This window comes from Diabrotica undecimpunctata, chromosome 5 (assembly GCF_040954645.1).
Source record: "Diabrotica undecimpunctata isolate CICGRU chromosome 5, icDiaUnde3, whole genome shotgun sequence".
Taxonomy (NCBI): domain Eukaryota; kingdom Metazoa; phylum Arthropoda; class Insecta; order Coleoptera; family Chrysomelidae; genus Diabrotica; species Diabrotica undecimpunctata.
In genome coordinates this window covers 95,557,035-95,582,551 of record NC_092807.1, presented here as the reverse complement: position 1 = coordinate 95,582,551, position 25,517 = coordinate 95,557,035, and the positions used below count along the sequence as shown (strand labels likewise).

The following is a 25,517-nucleotide window of genomic DNA, read 5'->3' as shown; positions in this document are numbered from 1 at the left end:
CACAAGTTATTCTTTTTGTGTGCATAAAATAATTTGACTTTTGTTTATAAGATACTCATAGCAATCTGTAAAGCAATAAAGTAAGATAATTAGAATATTATTGTCATTACAGGTACAGGCAAAAATTTTTTTAGATGAAATGTGCAAATTTCTTTAAGCTGAAAGTCAGTCACCAATACAACTCAAACAGCGATGTCAACATAAGAAAGCATAATTTTCCTTATAAAACAGGCAATTACTTGTATTTCAGAGTAAAAATTCCCTTTATATTTCAAATATCTGAAAAGTTTCAGATTTTTTAACTGCTGCAGGCCATTAACGAACTTCCTGCTTTGATCTAAAATATGCCTTTTCAACTAAAATAGGTATAACTATTATTGGAGTTATGATCAGTATCAAAAAGGTTCCAAAAAAGTCAAATTATTGCCAGATTAATAAGTGAAGTTATTTAATTACCCCCTAGATCTTAAAAGTTATAAAAAATAAAAAAAAACGAACAATTCCATTCAATTCTTTATTATGTAGATATTTTTACAGATATAAACCTTCGATTACAAACAGGTGCTCTGTTGATAAGTACAGTTTGGTATTGAAATTGACACAGAAGGCCATCAGCTTTAACCAGATCTCCATTAAAATCCTGCTTTATATCGTATCAACATTTCAACAGAAATAAATCAGCTAAAAAGTCTATCTAACATCGATTAAATCTTAAGACTAGTTTATAAATCTAAAGACTTAAAACCTGTCCACGATGAAAGTCACAGGCACAAAATAAATACAGTACATTCGTTGAATATGCGCCCTGGACAAAATATATTATAGTCTGTCTACTTTCAGTACTGTCTGTTACCTGTAATATGCGACCTGATGCACTGTCAGTGCCGTATATAGCTGAGTGATAACTCAGGATAAATTTTGATTTTAATTGAAAAGTAGATGTTTCAAAATTAAAAATAGCCAATTAGAAAAGCATTCTGTCAATGCGGCAGGTATGGCCACAGAATAAATAACAATCAGAGTGCTCACTCTCAGATGTCGCCTTTGAAGTTTGTCAGCACGCGATCGCCATATTTTAAACGGAAACATAGACTCACTCATTGAAATAATTCAATCTATTCTTCAACTAAAAGTACGAATAAAATAGTGCATATTATGTCTATAGTTACCGTAAATAAATTAAACCGGGTTAATTTTTCTATGCACACCAGATTTAATGTCACTGAACAGCACTGGTTCCGTTTAAAACATGGCTGATTCCGTCTGCGCGAACGAGATGCGCGTACTTATTTTTTTAAGCTGACTGGGCATTCTGATTGTTTATTATTCTGTGGTATGGCATTGTCTGACAACTTGTTCCATGCTATATTCCACCAGGAATGAGCATAAAAGAAGAAGCAATAACATTTAAGAAGGTCATTCATTAAATATTGTGATTTTTAATTGAAAACCCTTTTAAAGTGTGTTTACTTAGACACGTAACAATTGTTATTAGAGTAGCTCTTTTTCAATATAGCGGCTCTAACATTATATGTCAGTGTCATATGTCACTTACTCTATGCTGTTTGATATCTGTCATTTATCACAATAGACTGCCGGAGTGATGATGTAGAAGCATTTACTTTTATTGACATCTGTCAGTTTTACTTTCCAAACAAACCTTGTGGATTTGTATTTTTCGTTCATTTTTTCCCTTTTTTTTACAGAATCTTTCCGCTTTTTGCAATATCTAAGTATTCTAATAGTTACTACAACAATTTTACAACGTTTTGTAAATAATAGAGTATGTTGTTTTATAAAAAATAGCAATAGAATGCATGTAAACTATATTTCATAGAAATATAACACCTAATTATGATGGTATTATCGTAAAAAACACTAAAGAAGAAAAGGCAACAGAGGAAGCAAAATTTTAACTTTATAGAAATTAAAAAGTCTTGAGATTGGGCAAACCCTGGCTTTTTAACTTTTGTTTAGAAAGTAATAATAACAATATGGCCGCCGTGACGTCATACCCCGGCTGTCCATTTCTCTACAGTCACAATCACTTTAAGGTGGAAATAACTGATCACTTAAAAACGTTCGTTTTATTCTTAAGGGGCTTATATTAACTGAATGTACTGTTCATACATACTTAGTTATTTACGGCCATTAAAACTATTTATTGCAAACAATCTTACATTGTTCTAGTCAAAGTATTGAGGACAGGTCTTTATTTAAACTTAAGAAATCTGGTGAAAGAGATTCTACAAGACGTTCTCAACTACTACAAAAAATAGTCAATGAAAATCACATCTATAATAAAATATGTCTATGAATAGTGGAGATTGCTATACAATATTATCCAAAAATAAGTATCACACTATTATTTAACTACTCTTTTATAATAGATCATCTAATAAGTAACCAAAGAACTTTCAATTAGGGCAAGTTCATCCACAGAACAACTGGTTGGTGCTGCTACTATTATGAGGGGGTTTACGTTTAAACATCTCCCTATTAGAAACCGCTATATCTTTTCTCACTCAGAAATTCTTATCGGATCCTCTTTCTGTAATCCAGCTTCTTCTGGGCCTTCCACTCAACTACTCAGTAACTGTTTAATTTGTTTAAAACTGTTTACAAAACAATTTTATCACGATTTACTGGATGATAGGCACACAGAAAGAAACGAAAGTATCTTAGGACTAAGATCAACAACTTTCCAATATTATGAAATTTTTTTCTTGCGAAATATCAGCTTTTACCAAATATCTCTTTGAGAATAGACGACAATTAAACAATAATACTGTTTATTCGGCGTTTAGGATTCCGGATTAAAAAGTAACTAATCGAAATATCAAATACCGTGTGAAAAGAACCAAATTCTACGAAATAAATTCAAAAAATGTGTCCTTCATGTGAAATTAAGGGAAGAAAAATACTTGTTCACATCATAAAGAAAGTAAAAGGAAAAGTTATAAAAATATGTATGTAGTAGTGTGTATGTATGTAAAGTAATACAATACAAACCCGAAATTCACAGACAAGGAATAATATACCAATTGATATATTAATCGATTAATATCGATATACCACGTAGGTCATTCGATGTATCGATATTAATACCTTTTTAGTTGCTTTTTTCGTCACGTAGCAGCTGTTTGAAACCAGTTCCTCTACCGACAAACTTTAATTATCTAAACGTTCCAAAAAAATATGACTTACTCCACTATGGTGTAATGTTGACAATATTAAGATTTTATTTTCAAGCAGGTACATCTCAAACTAAAATTAAAAAAGTAAATAAACAAGAAAAATAATTTAAAATACTGATTTTACACTTTTGCAGCGAAATTAATTTTTAACATCCATTAAACTCTTCAGATTTTTATCTCAAAATCAAAATATTACTAACACAACGTAAAGAGTTATCAGAAAAAATATTAAAATATTCATGACTCGTTAGTCTATTTTGGAAGATTTACAAATTGATATGAAAAATTAATCTATCAGCATCTTCTGCATATCCTCAAAAAAAGTCACATATTTTGCTTACGTGTCAATTATTGCAAACATCGTTTTTTAACTGGTCTTTGAGAGACTGATGGGTGAAAGAAGAGATCGTTTAAAATTTCACTTTCTATTTCACAGAAAGAAACAGTACGAAATAAATACTTGATAATATCCACTTATCAAACAAGTACAAAAATGTTGGAAGAACTTCCTTCTCTATCCAATAAAACTGACAAGAATTTGCAACTGATCATGCAGATATGCAGCTAACTTACATTCATTTTCGTTTTCTTCTGCAAATTCCGAAAAATAGACAAACGAAATAGTATTAAACAAAAATATTACAAAATGGTCAGAAATGGTAAAAATACTAAGTACCTAAAACGTAATAGAATAAAATCACACTTAAGCTTTTCCGTTCATCGGTTTTCCATTGAGATTACCATGATTCACGTTGTTGTATAGCTGTTTCATTGTAGCTTCATGGTTTTCAGAAGTTGATAATTTCGAAAAATCCGAATCTGGAAATAAGTAAGTTATATAATGTATCAATTTTTATTTCCTGAGCGCCAAAATGACCTACAATGTAGTGCAGATGCCATGATAATGATGATATAAAGACATTACTAACCTGTAACTGATCTGCAGAACTTTTTAGATGTTTTCCAGTCTTCCCTCAGTGATAAGTTGAACATGGAATAATCCGGATTTCCTGTCACTTCTTTCTTGATATTTAAGAAGTTCGGTAGAGTTTTTAATAACTGCTCGTCATCCAGAGCCGAATAAGTTTCCAAGAGGATCATACCTCGGCATCTAAAAAAATGTTTTATTACTGAAATTTCTTATGTACAAATAATAATTCCCAAACCAAATAACTGCCCGTGATTAATTTTTTAAGCCCTAAACACATTCGTGCATCGGCTAAATACTGATTAATTATTTATTTGTCACCATACGAATTCGCCTCTCATACATTTTTGCCCATCATCTGTTATTATAGACAAAAAAGACCCGCCAAAGTAGCAATACTTTTTAAACGATAACCTGAAAATCCTACTAAATTTGGAGTAGACACTATAAACAAAGAATATAGACGCTTATTATAAGCGTCTATATTCTTTGCTATAAATTTAAAACAACAATAATATTATTTAAACTATTTTTAAATTTAAATTTGAAATAAAAATTTGATAATATTAACTGGTCTATAAAAATATCCACTTGATCTCATAGATAAATTACACCTAGATTGGTAACAGGGATAGCCAAGGTCAAATCATGTTCGGATTAGGCGCCCATTCGCTTGGTGGCGCTGCTAGTCTCGTTCCTGCACGGAGTGAGTGTGCTGTGATCAAGTCAAAGTTGAGTTTAGACAAATACGGCGCCATATTTGTATTTGTTTTATTTTTTATAATTTATTTTATAATTTAAAATTTTTTGTATAAATAGTGCAAAATCGTACAATTTTCGACGATTTTTTATTATGGAATCGAACACATTACATGGAATAACAATGTAGAGACGAAGAACTGAACAAAAAAGATGTGTTCCAGATTGCATGGATACTACCAAAGAATATAGACGCTTAAGCGTCTATATTCTTTGATACTACTTTTTTACGTCCAGGACATTATATGGATATGTTTGATAAATGGGTGAATGCTGTTAAGAGCCCTAATTAGAGAATGCTGCAAAAGAAACTATTTATAACAATTTTCGTGTATGCGCTAGTCATTTTAAAGAGGAAGATATAGTCAATGTTGGAAATAGCGGTATTACGAGAACAGCCGTTCCGAGTTTGTTTTTACCAGGACCAGGTAAGAACTATTATACCACTGACCTATATTCTTATTCACATTATATCTGACCTTTTACTATAAAATTAGTTTATAAATTTAACCTAAAATTATATATTATAAAACCAGTCTTACTTAGCTTAGTATTTGAATTATTTGTAGGTGGTGGTTCAACAACTATCTTAAAAAGCATCACCTTAGAGAGGGTTCGGCATAAATTTCTACAGGTGTGCGCCTTTCAAAGTTGGATTAGATTAGCAGACCATGACTACACTATCATGGAGAGGTCTATGAGCTTGCCTGCTTTAAGTATGAGGAGGGATCTGTCCCTCTCTTGTGAGTGAGATTGGTCTTAGAGTACCATATTATAATACCATGGTTTGCCTCATCTATGTACTTTTAATGTTCCATTTTGTAAAACAACCTATGGTGCTAATAGCCCACTGAATAGATACTTATCTTTGTTAAACAACCTAAATGTAAATGTATTTAATATGTCCCTCAATAAATATATAAATATTAGTAGAAGAGTTACTGGTACCATAGAGTTTGGAAACTTAACTGTGTAAAATACTTCATGTTTTTATTGTAACTAGGTAATACTTTACATATTTTTTTATTTTTGTTATGTTATTTTTCCATCTTTATTGTTTGTGCTGGATTTTAGAATCATAGAACTAACTGTTGGGTTTATAGGTTTTAAAATGTCATTACATCTTTAATTATATATATATATATATATATATATATATATATATATATATATATATATATATATATATATATATATATATATATATATATATATATATATATATATATATATGTATATATATATATATATTGTGTACATGCATGTGTTTGTGTACATAATATATTTTTATTTCACATTATTTGATTTTATTATCTTAAAATACTGTGTACTTAACCACTAAGTTGTAACACTTAATCGGCTTGTCCCGTATATTAGCCTGCATCCACATAGACAGCGGTAAGGCGTTCAGAGTTATGAATAAATAAATTTGAATGTGTTGACAGGGATCTTTCCTATTCTGTTGATGACAGGGATGGGATGTCTGATCTTAAGATGACATACTGGTGAAAAAATCTGTTGATTGTAATTGTGTTTGTCATTTCAGGCATAAAAACATTATTATCCTCTGTTGTTTGGAGTTTATACTGAGCAAATAAAGTTACTATATCAGGTTTTAGCAAAGCTTACATTCTGGGTGAAAACTTTAAGCATACCTTAGAAATAAATTATTTACCTTATCCATTGTTCTTTTTTTTTGTTCGTTTTTTCTATTTGCTATCATTCAGTTATTCCTCATTCTTGGGTTTTCTTTTTGCAAGAAGCAATATTTTGCTAATCTAATCAAAATCATAATTTTGTTGATAACCAGAATATTTTTCTGGAACTCATATTATGATTCTGATTATAAGAATAAAAGTATTATCGTATAAATATATAACATATAGTATGAGTATAAATGTATATAAACTTCTTTCTAGAACTAAATCATTTAATTGTTCTGTTTCCAACTTAGCAGGGTCCTTGAGTTCTCTCTTTCTGTGAGTAGAACGCCAGACTGTAAGAGTTTTCACTGACCACTGATAGTGTGTGTTATTGCATTAGGATGAAAGTACTACAAAAAACTCAGAATGTCTGATGGCTGTCTGTTGCTTATTAGGCTTTAATTTGACATTAGAATTACAAAAAAAATATTTAAATACTGACAAGTTTCTGTCACAACATTTAGAACACTAAATTATACTACATTCACCCGTCCCTATTTTTGAACAAAATACTGCAACTATTTTGGTTTATTTTTAGCTCCAGCTGATTTACAGCTAGAATGAAAATCTGAATTTTCCAATCTTGGTTCATCATTATCATCAGGTTTTTGAACAGGTAAATTTTCTGTCTCATCTGGTATTTATTTAGTAGTGGAATTCTCTAGTGTGTTATTTGGACCTTCATCATTATCTTGATTCAATAATATAACAATTATTCAACAGTAAACTTCTTATATAGTGCAGAGCACATGGTAAAGCAGTTTTCCATTAAGTGAATTCTAAATTTTTGGTTTTCTATGCTAGATTCACCAATTTCCATATAACTCATTGTATTTTTCGACTTAACCATTTTCTTCATGATTATATGGTGTTGTTCTACTTGAATATATTCCTTTAGAGTGTAGATAATTAATAAATTCTTGTGAAGTAAAGCTAGTTCTCCTTGTTAGATTTGATATATACCGTCATTCTATATAAACCAAATAGTGATTTAATCTGTAATTGGTTAGAATTGCTTTTCTACCAGATAATGTCTGCATTTTTTTAAATACTTCAACTCATTTGCTTTTTTTTCCAATTGCATAATGTTTTTATTAAGAATCTGTGAGGGTATGTGTGAAAAAAGCAATTGGTTTTCCAGATTGATTGCTTCGCTTATGTAATCGTAGATTAATTTTTTAAAAGCATGTACTTATCTTTACCTTCTAGGGATTTATCTTTAGATTCATTGCTTTCTAAAAAATTCTTGAATGTTATATACTTACTAATGTTTGAATTCTTTGGTGGAAGTTTGACAGTTTGGACCAGTCTCTAGTTTATCTGGTCTAAAGTACTTCCCCATTGTAAATTTATGCGAATAAAATTGTAGTAAAATGTCTTTTGCAGAATTAGGCTTTTATTCACATAAAACTTGATAAGAATGACAAAACAATTATTTAAATACTGACCCGTTCTTGTCACAACATTAAGAAAACTAAATTATACTACACATGGCTTGTATTATTAATATTTCTTGTAACACATATAACATTTCTTGTAACATTTTTATAAATAAAGATTTTATTCTATATTTTATTCTGTAATTTTTTTAACCACTTTGGCATTTTAATGTAATGGAAAATAAATATAGTCCCAACATAACAAGAAAACCCAAAAAGTATACGAAAAATATTTATTATCGTATAGGATAAGGATTTTTCTTGTTATTTTAGGATTATATCGATTTTCCTTTACTTTAAAATGAGTTCACAATCCTAGGTAATATTACTAAACTTTTGAATTTAGCGCCATGTATATATAGTTATGCGCCCGATCACTAGGTGATGCGCCAATCATTGTTTTATTCCTTAACACGGAAGTTTCAATGCTAGGTGGTAGTGTGCTATGCTTGATCTGTCAAACCCAGAAGTGACATAACCTAACTATTTTATTTTGATTTTGAACATTGCTTCCCTGTTATTCGGTTATGAAATGCATATGAAAATAGTTAAAAATAATGATTTTAATAAGAATAATTGATTGGACGTGTATTCTTTTTATGTCGATAATATTTGCCAGTATAATTACTTATTTATTAGCAAAATTGCATTGTTATTTCCAAGGAAAACCAGATATAATTGAAAAATTATGTGCCGCAGCGGCAAACAAAAATGTCATAGAATGTATTTTTTACTTGGAGAAATATCCCCAATATGTAAATGCGTTTTCTAAAAGTGGTTACACACCATTCTTAATGGCATGTGCCAATGGGAACACACAGTTAGTCAAGATAATGTTGAAAAAAGGTAAGAAGAAATAGGACCAATGTATTTTTAAATATGTTTCTAGATGCTTATATAAGATTAACATTTACATAGAGAAATATATCTGCTTTGAGGTGAATTCTAAAGAATTTTAGTACAAAGCATCTTCATGTTTCTACAGGATATTGTCTATATACTTTTGACATGTGTACAAATTTTTTACTTCTTGATTCACTTGTTCATGCAATTTGTTTATACCATCTTTTAATTATTTGCTTTTTAAGTACCTCTTCTTATTATATTATCTCTACCATCTCCTTGTATTCAGAAACTACTTTTTAATCTACCTATTAAAGTTTGCTGAAATTTCATCAACTAAATTGGAATGATACCTCTGCAAATTTTATCTTCTAGCAAGGGTTGTACATGGTTCTTAGTAGATTACATACCAGGGATAATTAATTTCAAATTTTTATTATATCACATGCATAATTCCAATTTTAATGTTTAAACCACCTCACTAAGTATAGTTGCCAACAAATTATTGCAGAAAATCTTATCTTAAGCTTATTAAAAAGTCATTTGTACTTGAGTGGTTTTGTTAGTAATACCATCAAATTGTACAATAATTTGGTGGCAACTATAGGTCACAGTTATATAACTCAGATATTTAAAAACATTGACAGAGACAATGTAAAAAAGGGCTATTGTTATTTTATCTGCCATCCATAAACTTTTTGAACTAATTCTAAACAAATATCTCACTTGGCATCATAGAAAACTATTGATTAATGAGTAACATGAATTTCGGCAAGATAAATTTACGTCTACATGATGCGAAAACTATTAGAGTTTACAGAGTGGGGTTTGGAAGTGAATATGGAAAAAACTGAGTACATGAGTATCGGAGGAGATCAACATAACCTTCTCGTAGAGGAAAATCAAGAGATCAAAATATGTGATAACTACAAATACCTAGGAGTAAAAATCACTCAAGACGGAAAATTAGATGCAGCCATTAAGGAACGAAATACACAGGGAAGGAAAGGCATAGCCTTACTAAACAGCGTACTGTGGGATAAAAACATCTCCAAAGACAACAAAAGAAGAATATACAACACCATAATAAAAAGTATCACAACATATGGATGCGAAGTGTGGCCCCTAAAAGACAGATCAGAGAAAATGCTTAGAGCAACAGAAATGGACTTCTGGCGCCGCTCGGCGGGAATCTCCATACGCGACAGAATAACAAACGAGAGAGTCCGAGAAATCATGGAGGTTACACATAATATTGTTGATGACATCAAAACGACACAACTCAGATGGTACGGACACGTAAGGAGAATGCCGGAGAATAGAATACCAAGACAAATTCTTGAATGGCAACCAAGAGGTAGGCGAAGACCAGGAAGGCCTAGAAGAAGTTGGAGAGAAGGAGTTGATAAAGAAATCAGAGAAAGAGAACTGGAAGACGATCTATGGAACGATAGAATGAGATGGAGATTGGAAATCGGAAGACGTCGAAGAACGTTGTAAACCGAAATTATATATATAAATTTACGTCTACAAATCTTGTTTTGTATCATTACTACATTGTCAGGGCTTTCGAGGGTGGGTAAGAAAGTGGAATCCATTTATACTGGTTTCTTGAAGGCCTTTGACACGCTAATCCATTCTTTGCTCATATTTAAATTTAAGATGTATTGGCTTTCCTGAGTGGTTTCTTTCATAGTTAAGTAGTTATCTTAATGAAAGAGTTCAGTTTGTTTTTATAAAGAGTTTACTCTCAATTCCTATCTTGGTGAGTTCAGGGGTCCCACAAGGTTCACATGTGGGTTTTCTTCTGTTTAATTTGTTGATTAATGATATTTCTGAGGTAATTTAGTTTTGTCAATTTTTTCTATTTGCTGATGACCTTAACCTATACTTTAAAGTTTCAAAACTATCTCACTGTCTAAGGATCCAAGAAGACCTGACTTTCCTATATAATTATTGGTCTCTTTTTAATAGTCTCCAGTTGAATACATATAAGTGTTTTGTTATACCCTTTGGTTTATATTACCTAACAAATAATAGATTTGAAGTTAAGAGATTTGTGTTATTTTTCAGTTCCTTGTAATTTATCCCTGATATTAACAATTTGTCAAATAAAGCATACCGCGATCTAGGTTTTATCACAAGAAACTCTTGATATGTTTCGGTACCCACATATAGAATTTTATATATTACTTTCATGGGTAGCATCCAGTCTTAAGCTTCTATAGTATGGTCACCATATTTTAACCATATTTACCCCCTTAAAAAAATTCTAAATTAGTTTCTCCAGATTTGTGCTTGAAACTTACAAAACATGTCTGGTGAAACTAAGGTAGAAGAATACAGAACTAAATTTGATCAGTTTTTCTCTTTAAACTACTTGACTATACCACTGATTGTTCTGATTTATTAAGTCTTATCAATTTTAGATGTAATATTACAATTCTTAGAAACATGCCTTTGTTTTTTATAAAACACTATCACAAAAACTATGGAAATTTCTCTTCTATTAATAAAATTCATAGAATCTATAAGATTTAAGCACTTTTTGACTGAGTATGTTCTGGGATTGTAGATGAGTGACCTTTAACTTGGAGTATTCATTTCATTTTTATATTATAAGATTTTCAGGAAAATTTAATGTAATTTATTAAATTACTTTAACTTAATGTTTGATTTTTAGTATATTTGTTATGGTTACGATATTCTATTTTTGTTAAATTTTTGTAAAAATATAGGTATTTTTATGATTTTAATGTGCATGTTTTATTAGGTGCCGACGTAACTCTGAAGTCCAAGTACCACGAATCTGCATTCTATTTAGCTGTCATACAGTGCATAGCATACCCTCATTCTCGAAATGCTTCCTGTATTCGAGAATTATATTATGCCGGAGCCAACATAGATGAACCTAATGACAAAGGTTTAACACCTCTACAAATGACAGCCTTCTTTGGACAAACTCCTCTTGTCATATGGTTGTTGAAGAAACATGCATCTACAAACGTGTTTCCTAGTCCGTTTGCTCTAGCAACATCACAAGGACATCTTGATACTGCAGACATTTTAAAAAAAAAATATAGACTTTTTGCAATTCAATTTTAAGTTTATTATAGTTATGTTTATTTATGGAGGGGACTGTGTACTACTCTTCCTCTGAAGACCTGAACAACATTTCGTCACACAGGTTTTAAAAATGGATCTTTGGATCTTGTTGTTGGTCAAAGAGATCTACTAGCTGGTCATATGTAGGGATTGAGTTTTATCGTCAAATATTTCTTTTATGTGATTCGTTAGTGACACAAAGTCAGTCTCTTATATTGAAATTTTCATATTTGATGTGTTTTGTATGTTTTTTGTTGAATATATTTTTTTTTAATTTGCTTTCATTTTCTTTTTGTGTTTGCTTACAAGAAGGACGGATTATTATTTCAGAAGCAGTTGGTTTTGTGATACTATTACTTGTTTCAGTTACCATGAGTTCATGAAATGCTAGTTTGTTTATAGGTCGAGTTTTATTTGACAATTCGACATTAATATGATAGGTTTATTACAACAAAATGAAAATCTTTTTCATTTTGATGAATGTTTATCTCTTGCTTTCTCAATCCTTACCTTTTTCTCCATCGAGTGTTCCCAACGATTGTTGAATTTGAGAAAAAAATATTCATAGCATGTGATAGGCTAAATTTATAGATGTACATAATATTGTCTTCACTACTATGATTTTGAACATATTTTAAAAAAATGTATGATGGAAATTTGTCTGTTTCTTTTGTAAAAAATGTTTGTGAAAGCCAAATATAATTTAGGTTACTGTATATATATTGTATAGATTAATGTAGAAAACTTTGAATATTTATTTTGTTAATTATTTTTGCTATAAAGATACCGTTTCTTGAATAAAAAATTGTAATATTGAAAAAAAAAATATTTTAATTTATATCAACGTTTCAATGGCGTACCCTGACTTGCAAAACTTTTAGTTTTGGTGTAACGTGCTCTACTATATAATGTATTCTATCCTTCTTTCGTTATGCTTGTGCACCAAACACGATTTTCTTTTTAAAAAGGTCTCCTAAAATCCAGTAAAATAGATTTTATTTCATGGTTAATGCAAGAGAATATTCAACTCGCAGTAAATGTTCTGGACAGAAATTGGATACAGATCGCTTGGGATATTCCCCACCACTCCCACTCTGATGTCACAAGCCTGGAAAGATCGCACCTGCCAATTCGTCTTCTTTTCATTTCCAGTCAAAACGTTTAAACATCATCCATAAAACGTCAACTACCAACCGGCAGGTCATCCTTTGCTACGTCCAAACCAGCTAAGGACCAACGAACGTCCTCTCGCGTTAATATCCAATGTTCAACTGCTCTACATAGATCCCCATCCTAATATCCATTGCACACAATACATTTACATGCACTGCTCTACATAGACCTCCCGTCCTAATGTCCATTGGACACAATATATGTACATCATTGCTCAGTTCAGTGTGCTGTAAACATTATAGACGAAAAACAAAGACCTTTTTGCCCTAGGCTACTATTCTAGCTCACCACGCTGTAGAAGAGTCGTAATTAGGAGACGGATACTCTAGCTTGATGACGATTGTAAATCGAATCACAACAAATGTAAAATGCAATTTTCATTACGGCCAACTGTGGTTTAATCTCATATAAAATATTTCATTTAACCATGCCACAAGAAAACAGTTTTAGAACCTTTTGAAAAGAACGAAATTGTTTATGAAACTGTTAAAAGTTTCAAGAAAATAAAACATTTTTTATAAAAAATTAAAGTTTCTTCCTTGGAGGAATATTTTTGATATTGAGAGTGTTAATGAGAAAGTTAAATTCTTTACCGATTTAATATAATATGCTTACTTGATCCGCATGTTTTCATGTAACCTATAAAATTTCGAAAAAGTGTGCAATGTGGAGGACTGATAGTCTACGCATTATGAAAAGGGAAAGAAGCAAAATACTGAGTGTATATAAAAACGTGAAAACTTGGAAGAAATAAGGTACAATATGTTTATTTTGGCTGTCAGACGAGAAAAGTCTTTTTATTCTAATTATAGTACACAGGGCAGAGATATTTAGGATTTCTAAAAAATAGAAAAGATGGGCGTTGAAACGAGCGTTTCAACGAGTCAACCATTGGTATACCAAGCACATTTTAAATGTGATTTTTAAAACTTTAAAGTTTTCACCCTTATAACAGAAGCGTTGGCTTTCTAATCTTTTTTAATATGTTTTGTGTCGACAATCACTCTTCCATGAGGTATTTGTAATCTATAAGAGGTATGGTCCAAGAGGTATTTGTAACCTACAAGATGAAGCTCTGAAGATAGCATGTTACATGCCGAAAGTACTCAGTTGATTCTAATAACTTTTAATAATAATTTTACACACTATTAAATTTTTTATTGACAACACACCTGTTGGTAGTTTTACCTACACTAAAAAATATGGCGAAAAAAATACCTACCTCGGATGACTTGGCTGCTGATAGATATCCAATTGGAAGTACTGATTGTTCTCGATAAAGCATCTGCGTCTTTTGTAGATGGTGAAATGAGTTTTGTCCTTTTGTGTTAATAAATTGATGTAGTCACGATGAGCTATCTGCGTTTTCACCTCAATAACTTGGCCCCCGGGATGATTTTGTCTGCGCACGGTGTGGATGTAACTGTAGTGACCTAAAATGGAAGCTCGTACTTTAACATTTTCGCAGCCATGTTCATACCCATTAAATTAAATGTAAATTTATGTAAACTTATATCAAGACTGTTTTTAAGACATACAGAACTTTAAGTTGGCAACATTGTTTTAAGTGTCATCTATGAACATATAGAACACAATAATTAGACCAATATTATCACACACAGCAGAAATAATGACAATGCATAAAAAGAATAAAGAAGAACAATCAAAACAGATGCAGAGATTAAGAAAGTACCGAAAGAAGATCTTCTTCTTCTTTATAAGCAATTCTGCTTGTTCATTGGCGGATTAGTATCTGTATGGAAAGTTGCCACTCCATATTTTGCGCGGTCGACGACACGGGTTTCCTCCATTCTGTTTATGTGGTTATTCCATTCTTTTTTTCTATTTTGTGTCCATTGATTTATACACTGTATAACATACAGTGTCATATTTTCTTCTAATGTCTTCACTTCTATTTCGATCTCTCATCGTATTTCCTGTAATTCTTCTCAGTACTCTCATCTCTGCCGTTTCCAGTAGCCTTTGCGTTGTGGCTGTGTCGGGTCTTGTTTCTGAGGCATATGTCATTATTGGTCTTCCACTGGCTTTATTAATTCTTGATTTCATCTCAGTGTTAATGTGTCTGTTTCGCCATATAGTGTTATTAAGGCATCCTGCCAGTCTATTTGCTTTTTGTACTTGATCTCTCACTTCTTTGTCCAGGTCTCCATAGCTAGACAGTGTAATTCCCAGGTATTTTATTTCCATTACTTGTTCAATACTGATGCCATCAATTTCTATTTTACATCTGGTTCGTTCTTTGTTGGATCTTTTCGAAAGAAGATATTGTGACCAAAATAAAGCAATGTAAAACTAGATGGCTAGGTCATATCCAGCAAGCAGGAGATGCAGCAGTAACATACTCGATCATATAATGGAATTCAGGAGAAGACCAAGCTCTAAGTGGCTACAAGAAGTTGAAAGACTTACAAAATGCAGGAGTAAGAGAATGGCAGGGAAAAACTATAGACAGGGTAAGCGATCGTTAAGAAGATAACATAAGCATGCTATTATGGATTTATTGAAGTTGATGAGCGTCTAATTTTACGTTTTTGTCTGAGAGATCGTGTGCTTTTTACCACAGGTAGATCATTTTCAATCGAAGTGTGTAAGTGGTTAGTCTGACTCGAATAATGATAACGACGATGGCTTAACGGGAACATTTACTGCATTACTTGAACAAGCGACAACGACTGTGCCTAAAGTCATGTTAAAACATGACAAAAAATGATCTTTAAAATATGCCAATTTCGTGACAATTCACAAGTTCTATACATTTTAAAAAGCGCCCATTAGTACTAAACAGTTTTATAAAAAAAGTTTATGATTGCCATTTTAGCGTTTTTCGACATGCCTACGTGTTTAAGCGTCAAATACATGTAGTTATTGTTTTTCTGTGTCACAACTAGCTATTATGGAAGATTTTAGTTGGCACTTACCATAGAGTATTAGAGTAAACAATTAAAAAAGCAAATTCAAAACTATTTTAATGCTAGAAGTCTGTTATAGCGGTACTGGTATCGTTCTTCTTCTTCTAGTGCCGACTCCACTAATGAAGGTTGGCTATAACCATTACAAATTCGTCTCTATCTGCTGCTTTTCTTAAAAGAGTCTGTGTGTTCAACGATGTATCGTTTAGTCTGGTATCTTTACAGACTTTATTAGCTAAGTAAGCTCCGACAAACTTATTAATTTTTTATAAATAATTTTAAGTAACAAACCAATCCTTAGTTTACCATATTTCTAGTCATATGACAACTAACACTGGCGACAGTTTTTAACAGTTGAGCGATACTCTCTTCACGCCTACATATCTGTTATTACAAAGTTACAACAAAATTTCAATAAAAATCGTAACAAGTTCAACGCCCTGTATAATTGAAAATGGGTATAAAAGCAACGACCTGTTGTAGCCATAGTTACTTTAAATCCAATACAGGGTAACTCAAAACACAAATTGATAATGTTTTACTCAGTATTTTTACTCAACATTTATTTATAAATTATATTTATTATTTTAATTTACTTTAATATTTACAAATAATCAACAAATGCCCATTTTTCCGCTGCACTAAAACTATTACTATTTTAATTGGAATAAGCCACAATTTAGATTTAAAATAAGTTTATTGACATTTCAATTTCTACTTCCGAAATCGTTCTTAAAATACAAAACATTAATGTTTTATGAATGTTTTGTATTTTGAGAACGATTTCCGAAGTGGAAATTGAAACGTCAATAAACTTATTTTGAACTTAAATTGTGGCTTATTCTCATTAAAATTGTAATTGTTTTAAGATGCCACGATAAAATAGCGTCAGTCTCCATAACGATCTCCATAACTATTAAGTATAGTCATAAGAAACACGTGGACATAGGACAAATTAAATTAAATTGACTTTTATGATGGTGATAAAAAATACAGGGTGATGCATTTAAAAATACTGAGAAATAATTAATTTGAGTTTTGACTTACTCTGTATTACATGTAAACAGTATTACGAAAATCAATTATTTTTATGAATTTTGACAATCATTTAAAAGCAACGACAACAGGTCGTTGCTTTTGTACGCCTTTTCAATTATACAGAACGTTAAACTTAATACGATTTTCATTGAAATTTGGTTATAACTTTTTAAATACACTGTATAATACAAAACAACTTTCTATATTTGTAAAATGGAAGTAAAGCATATTTTAAATTTAAAAATTATGGAAGAACCTGTATATTTTTAACTAATTTTAAAATGTGAGTGTTTATCATTCGCTCATATTTTTGTAAATAACTTGTGTGGTATATTCTATAATAACAGATATAACTGACTTTGTCACCAAAGGAGATCACCTTGTATTAAATGCTACAACATAGGGGCAAATTGTTAGTGTGATTAGGAAGTTAAAAGAAAATACCTGATCACACGCAGTTCCTCATATATTTGTATCAACAATAAAAATAATCATTTGACATTTCTAACAAGTAAAATAATGGAAGATATACAAAAAAACATTTTTTTACCATTGACAAAGTGAGATTTCCAAAGGAGGACGCTAGACAGCCAATACATTTGATGACAAGATTGAGTCAATCAATCCCCGCCGATTTTAATTGATCTAATAAGTTTATGTTTTAAATGTAATTGTTTATAGTCGTTCAAATCCTCATAGACCATCGATTCCTTTAGTCGCATGAATCAACCAACCTTCCAATCAACCCTAGTCAATATTTTACTCAAATGTCAAACGGGATACTACATGGTCAATCGTGCTTGACACAATCTTCTCAGCAAAACAATTAATCATCTAGAGCCTCCGTAGTACTAGATCATAAAGAATATGACTGGCATAATGTATAGAAAATCTAAGCAAATATAACACATCTTTAGTTGATATTTAATTTTTTTTTTTGGTTTATGTATTTAGTTTTGTTTTATTATTTTGTCAGTATAGTCTCTAAAAATGCAATCCACCGTTCCAAAACTGCAGTTTGTTCGTTTATATACTGGACACATATATATCTTTAATTTTAGAATTGGTAATAGTGACAGAACATAAAAATTAAATTGTATACAGTAGTGCTAGTATCTGTAAATACTGTATTATGCAAAAGAAAACATAAGTATCCTGAAACTTTTAATACTTTTGTGAGTCACGCTGTCCGTTGCGTTAGAAAAATCCAGAAGCCTTTCCTCGCCGAATTCCGATAAAAAGATAACCTTCGCGAATACCAATACGCATGTCAGAAATCATGATAAATGTAATAATATATAGCAAATATATAGAAACAGTGCATTAAAAAAGTCCAGAAGATATCAAATAACAAAAACTGATAAGAGTACTCAGACAAAATTGCTACAAAAACAACATAATAGAAAGTACCTAGAAAGGTATAAGATAGAAAAGTAAATATCAAATAGAAAGTAAAAATGGCAACAAAAACTCATAAAAGCCCTTTTATTGTACATTAATGGAATCCCAAACTACAAGACATAACGGTTGCTTCACAAATAGCTAGTTATTTAGTAAAGTAATTTAATCCAATGTGTCTACTGTTCACTAAAGTCGCGTAAATTAGTAGAATTTACTAAATCAAGTCCATTAAAAGCAATACAATATATAAATGCAATAATTTACTGCAGATCTTGCATATACAATAATTAGAACAAATCCATTGAGGATTCTCCTCTAAATTATATCAACGCACACCAAGAAATAAACAAACCTAATCTGCTTTATTTTTTCATGAACGTACTAGAGGTCGAACTCCTACAAAAATCTAACATACCAACAAGAATTAAGAGAATCTGTTGAACAATGCAGTCTAAACGAATGAAACGCCGGCAGCTCACAACTTGGCCAATGTGGAAATAATATCCAAATACAATTACAGTAACCAAAAATATTTAAGAAACAAAAGGGCAGCGAAGCCAACAACAACACGCACTGAGATCGAGAAATATATAAGTAGAGGAAAATATATGTCACCTCAATAAATCAATACGAATTTCAGCCTACACCGATGACATCAGCATTATGTCTCGCAGAACGGAAGAGGCGGCAGAAATATATTCACAATTAAAAACTGGAGCAAAACAGACCGCACTATAGATTGTCTCAATGTGTCTAGTCTGTACAGGGTAAATGCACAACATCGATGCCACACTTCTTTGCAAACTTGTATTAAAATAAACGTCACTTCTTGCTACTTGGCCTAATCCATCTTTTGTGTTGAGGGTAGCTTAAGTACTAATGCTCACTAACGACCCTGCCTGACTTCCTTCTCTCAGTGGTTCTCAAACATAAATAATATTTGCTACAACATACTTGAGTTAAATTAAAATAAAATAGAAATTAAGTAATGCCTTTTATTTATGTCATACAAGCAGTTTGTTTTTAATTCTACAGTATGTGCTAGCGATACAAACCATTTGTTTATAAATTTAAATAAAATCGAATAAAATAAAACTAAAATATAAAGAAACATTTTATTTATGTATTGTTCCGTTCAAAAGTTAACGGGGCAAGGACTTTTAAAAACCGAACTGTATATGTTGGCAGTAACAAAACGTAGAAATATCCGAAAATAAAACTAAAAAATAAGTTGAAAATAAAAGAAGTCATTATCATCATTATTATTATCGGCACTGTCATCACTATCTCCGTAATTTATATTTATAATAATTGGTTCGATATCATCCAACAAATTGTCAATTTCCCACATTTTTTTTCTGTGGCTATTACGTGGTTTACGTAGTTTTTCCTTTTCACTGGCGTAATGACCTGGTACGCTGCTGTAATTAAATTTCGCATTTCAGCTTCTTTAAAATTCCCTTTGCGTCCAGCTGTATACCGTTTCACTTCACTCTAAACCATTTCGATGAGATTGAGTTCACAGACGCCATTCTTGAATATCTTTTTTTAGTGTTGAACTGTTAGGAATTTGTTCTGACTTTCTGCTGTGATAGGCATTGTCCATTACCACAACAGTTTTTTCTGGCAAATTTAGCATTAAGTTATTTTCGAACCAATCTTCGAAGGTAGGTCCATCCATTTCGTCGTGGTAGTCCTGAGTATTTTTCTTTGCCAAAAACGTGAGCTCTGCTCCATCAACAAATCCACTGGTAGATACTGCGTGCAATAAAACGAACCGTGCACCACAATCTGTTGCAGCTTTTAATCCTGTTGTCAGACCACGAACAAAAGCACCGCGATGAGATGTAATTGTTTTATCAACCCATTCTTTTTTCACACTGTGCCCGATATTTACCCATGATTCATCCAAATACACTATGTTCTATCCTTCTGCACGGTATTTACGAATTGAGCGTAAATAACGATGACGCCACGAGATGATTTCTGGTTTTTCAATCAAAATTAAATTTCTGCCGCGTTTTATAAACACAAAATCCATATCACTCAGCAAGCGATGTAGCGTGGCCCGTGAAAAATTGGGCAAAGTTTCTTCGACATTTACAACAGCTAATATGGTGTTTATTGTTGGTGGTAGGTTGTCACGAAAAATTGATGAACTATTCTGCGAATTTGGCCCCTGACACCTTCATCGTACTTGTTGTCACGAGAATTAATAACCTTTCGTTTCTTGGGCCTGCTTTTTGGAGATTGTATTCCAGGTGATGAATATTCCTGTCGTATGCGAAACAGAGTCTTTTCGCAAACACCACTCATTTCTGACACTTTCCTAATTACACTTAATACAGAATCGTTGTTATCCTGATTAAGATGATAATTAATAATATTCATTAGTATCTGCTTGTCTGAAAGTTTCAGAGCTTTTCCACGTTTCCATTGAACAATTTTCTCCATTTTGCGGTAAAAATTCGGCGTCAAATATAACAATAGCCAACAACAGAAAATAACAATAATTGCCAACAGCAAATCACAACAACAGCCACCAACAAATAATAACAATAACAAAACAGTAACGGTACATCCGAGATGGTACAAATAATCGTAACTCGAATATGTTTACGCGCTCCGAAGAACAAATAAAGACTAATTTAGGCCCTGAATGTATCAAGCTTTTAAACATATTCTGTATAAGAATTACTCTAATTGCTTCTTAATTACTGAATAACTTTGACGAAAGTATTTGCAGTTGATATCAACCAAAATTACAAATTCCTTACACATTATGGCAGTAATTAGCACCGCAGGGACATAAAACTAACATTTTAAATTTGGCAGTTAGTAGAAATTACCGGAATTATTTTAAACTTTAAAACAAATGTTTATTTAATGCACATTTTATTATACTACTGCTACTAATAAAAGATAAAAGTTGATAAGTTACTATTAGAAACAAATAATGTATAGTACTTATTATGTAAAATTATTAGCAAACGATATTTGTAAATTACACAAAATTGTACGTGAGAACTTGTTGAGAACTTCTGGTTTATTCCGTTTATTTTGAAAGATAGACAATAGAGAACGCCATCGCTCACTGCATAAAACTGGCAACGTCTTGGCGAAATTCCCATAAGGTTAGCATTGCATATCTTACCCTTTACAGACTAGTCACTTTGAGAAGATGTATAGAAATATATATTTCTTACCGAACGTTAAGAAATAAACTTAACGCACGGGGGCATGCGGTATACCTCAGGATATGATTTAACGAATAGAATACGATGACATAGAAAAATCCAAGATGGCGGTGTGAAATAAAGAACTTAAACTTGTAGCGCCTAAAGGACTTAACGTATAAGACCGTGCGAGGTGTCACGTGATAGGGTTTAACGAATGGAATACGATTACATAGAAAAATTAAACGTGTCTCTACGTCAGAATTACCTTAGATACAAATCTTCGCTTCTACTGGCTTAATTTGACACAACGTGAAATTTATGAGGAAAGTGATATTTTATGTGACTTTTGAAGTAGAATGTGACATTTGACACAGAACGTGACATTTATCTAAAACGTGATATGCTTTTTCTATGCTATTTTATACAAAATACTATATATACTATGTATTTTGATGAATCAATTGTAATTTCTGTTAAGAGCCTTTATCGAAATAACTATGTGGGTTTTGGGACATGTTTTAATTTTGAAAATTATTTATTGTTTTATGTTAAATAGAGCAGTGATTTATAAAATACTATCATTAAAAAATGCGATTTTTATTTAGATATGAATTAAATATCTATTTGATACCAACCAAAGACGGTGTTGTTTGGACATAATATACTCAAATCATACGTTATAAATATCTTGCTTTACATAATTTGCTTCTCTCACCTTTCTGACCTCGTTTCCTCAATCTAACTTGATTAGGCGAATTAGATTGTAGATAGTTATGCACAACTTCGAAATCTTGAAATGGCGGGAATAGCAAGTCGTCCGGCAGAGGTCCCTCGACCAAAAACTTGTGTTTCCTGGAGTTTTTCAGCAATCTGTCGCCGGTATCCAAGCCGATTTTATGGCACACTGATACGATCATCCTTCTAATTTTTCCCTCGAAGTCTGTGGAGTTGTCGATGACGTCGAAGTATGGGTGGCCCACCCACGCAGCGGCTGCTTTGGTATCAAGTTCCCTAGCTAGTTCCACGTCTTCGGAGCGGCAGTTGTGATCCTAAAACAATATAAGCTTTATATTACATACTGTTAAAGAACGTGTTATCATCTGAACTCAACAACGTAAAAATTCTTGCTATGTGCACATCAAATTTCTCTTTGGTCTCTGTATATAAGCCACTTGGGAAAGATTTAAGTACAGAACAAGGCAACTTAAAAAAATACCGCAACACCAACTTCTTTTCCGATGATTTTAATTGTCAGAGTACTGCATAACGTTACGGGGAGACTGATTTCAATAGTATACGGCTGGAGCTATGGTATATAAATCAAGGAAAACAATAAATGTATCAGCACCAAGTAACCTCCTAACTTCTCAAAAACGACAGAGCATTTGGAATGCGGCTCATTGACGCTCAATGAAATCAGCGGCTCAGTAAGGATTACTGGTGTATGTCTGAGACCCACATACATCATTAAGATCTTCCCTATCATTGGTATCGTACCACCTATCGTCAGAAGGGAAGCTGCTAGAGAAGCAAATTTAAGAAGGATATACGGATTAGAAGAGGAGTGGGCAAAGTTTTCCACCTCTTGAGTAAACAAAAAGAAACATTACCAAAGAAAGAAAGTGAGTACTTGAGCCTTGTATTAGGAGGTGAAAGATACGAACTGCTTCGACTTCGAAGTATGAAAGTAAAAGGCCAGTAGGAAGACGCCATATATTATGGTTAAGGGAACTGAGAATATTTCGTGATACAGTTCCCAAAACTATAATTGCCATTTGGATCTCCAATCTTCAGAAGGAGATGGTGTAATAAAATAAAGAAACTAACTCTTACCTCTGTAGAATAAAATTCTTCCGCACCTTTTGCCGCTGTTACCATGTGTATTATTTGGTTATACCTGTTATCCCGTAATTCTACATTGTTCCAGGCGTTATGTCTCATGATATTCTCCCATGTTTCTTTGGCAACAACTAAAAAATACACATATATTATTAAAAAAATGGCAATTTTTTACAAGATATTATTAATTTAATCTGTAAATGTTTATAAATCCTCGCTGGGTGAAATAATTCAAAACTATTAGAGATACGCAAAATTTTTTAGAGTACAAAATTGTATGTTTTGCTTTTCTTTATGTAGTTCTATATGTAGAACAATAGTTATATATATGTATATATCTATATATATATATATATATATATATAGTTTTTTTCTATATGTATATAGTTCTTTTCTATATGTAGAACAATACCTACAAATTGCCCTACAGAATGCAAAACAAGGAAAAGCACCAGGTCCTGATCAAATTCCAGTTGAACTGTTAAAAGCCTTAGATGACGGTAATATAAAGAGATTCACCCGAATTCTCAACCACATATATGTAGAGGGCAACATCCCGGAGGAATGGCTTAAATCGATAGTTTTACCTCTACCAAAAAACAACAATCCCAAATCATGTAATGACTATAGATTGATAAGCCTAATATGCCACCCTTTAAAGATTCTCTTGAAAATTTTTCAAAACCGAATTTATAAGAAATGTGAGGAGCAGTTAGATCAAACGCAGTTTGGCTTCAGAGGGGGCATGGGTAGAAGAGAGGCATTATTTGCGTTGACGGTACTCTTGCAGAAATGTCAGGAATACAACAAGAGTGCATATGTATGCTTCATAGACTTTAGGAAGGTCTTTGGCCGAGTGTAGCATATGAAGTTAATAGAGGAATTAAAAAACATCAATATAGACAAAAAAGACATTGAGTTTATTAAGGCTATATACTGGAACCAGAAAGCAGTAGTAAAGGTGAACAATATAGAAACAAATAATATACCGATTGCGAGAGAGGTCAGGCAAGGATGCGTCTTGTCTCCGGCGCTTTTCAATGTGTACTCACAGGTCATATTCAGAAAAGCATTATGGGAAGAAAAGAGAGAATAAGAATTGTTGGAGAAATCGTAAATATCATGAGATTTGCAGATGACACGGTAATTATGGCTGAGAGTATAGAAGAACTACAAACTTTACTAGATGCAATAAATAGTGAATGCATTCAAATGGGACAAATGCACACAAATAAGATCAAATTTATGATAGTATCAAGGAGTCCAATAAATAATGAACAACTAATCCTTGGTGGACAGCAAATAGATAGAGTGACAAAATATAAATATCTGGGAGCGTACATCAATACAAAATTAGATCCAGACCAAGAGATCAGGGTACGAATAGAAATGGCAAGGGCGGCGTTCTTAAAATTCAAGCAATTGTTCTGTGACAAAAATCTGAATACTGCGCTGAGACTGAGGTTTGTTGAATGTTACGTCTGGTCCCAACTATTGTACGGGGTAGAAATATGGACGTTAAAAGCGCAAATAGTTAAGAAGCTTGAAGTTTTTGAACTTGGATATACCGGAGAATTCTATGGACTGCCAGGGTCACCAATGAGGAAGTGCTGAGAAGGATAGGTCGAGACAAAAAATTGTTGAGAACAATAAAAGTAGTCAAGACTGCATATCTTGGACAGATACTGAGGAATTATAAATATATAATCTACTGCAGATCATCATGAAGGTAGAGTCGATGGCAAAAAGGGAATAGGTAAAAAGAAGAAGTCATGGCTGCGAAATATTCGAGACTGGACAAACATGACTGTAGACGAATTATTCCACGTTGCAAAAGACAGAGAAACTTTTAGAAATGTGGTCGCCAACCTCCGTTAATGAGGACGGCATAGGAAGAGGAAGAATATTTAGTTCTAACAAAACACCACAAGCAATTCAGAAAAACCCACAAGAAGGAACTGAAAGGTGACAACAATACCATAT

The 25,517-nt window shown here is 32.1% G+C and overlaps 1 protein-coding gene across 2 annotated transcripts in view; it reads right to left on the bottom strand.

Annotated features, from left to right (window-relative positions):
- Nucleotides 1-500: 500 nt before the first annotated feature.
- Nucleotides 501-25,517, bottom strand: part of Ttd14 (TRPL translocation defect 14) — an 85,673-nt gene continuing 60,656 nt past the window's right edge. For both annotated transcript variants that reach the window (XM_072532270.1, XM_072532271.1), the window contains 5 exons: nt 23,529-23,665; nt 22,411-22,744; nt 14,370-14,580; nt 4,127-4,308; nt 501-4,016 (listed from right to left, as the gene is read on the bottom strand). In XM_072532270.1, the coding sequence (XP_072388371.1) occupies nt 3,901-4,016; nt 4,127-4,308; nt 14,370-14,580; nt 22,411-22,744; nt 23,529-23,665 (980 nt within the window). In that variant the 3' untranslated portion in view covers nt 501-3,900. The remainder of the gene's footprint in view (nt 4,017-4,126; nt 4,309-14,369; nt 14,581-22,410; nt 22,745-23,528; nt 23,666-25,517) is intronic.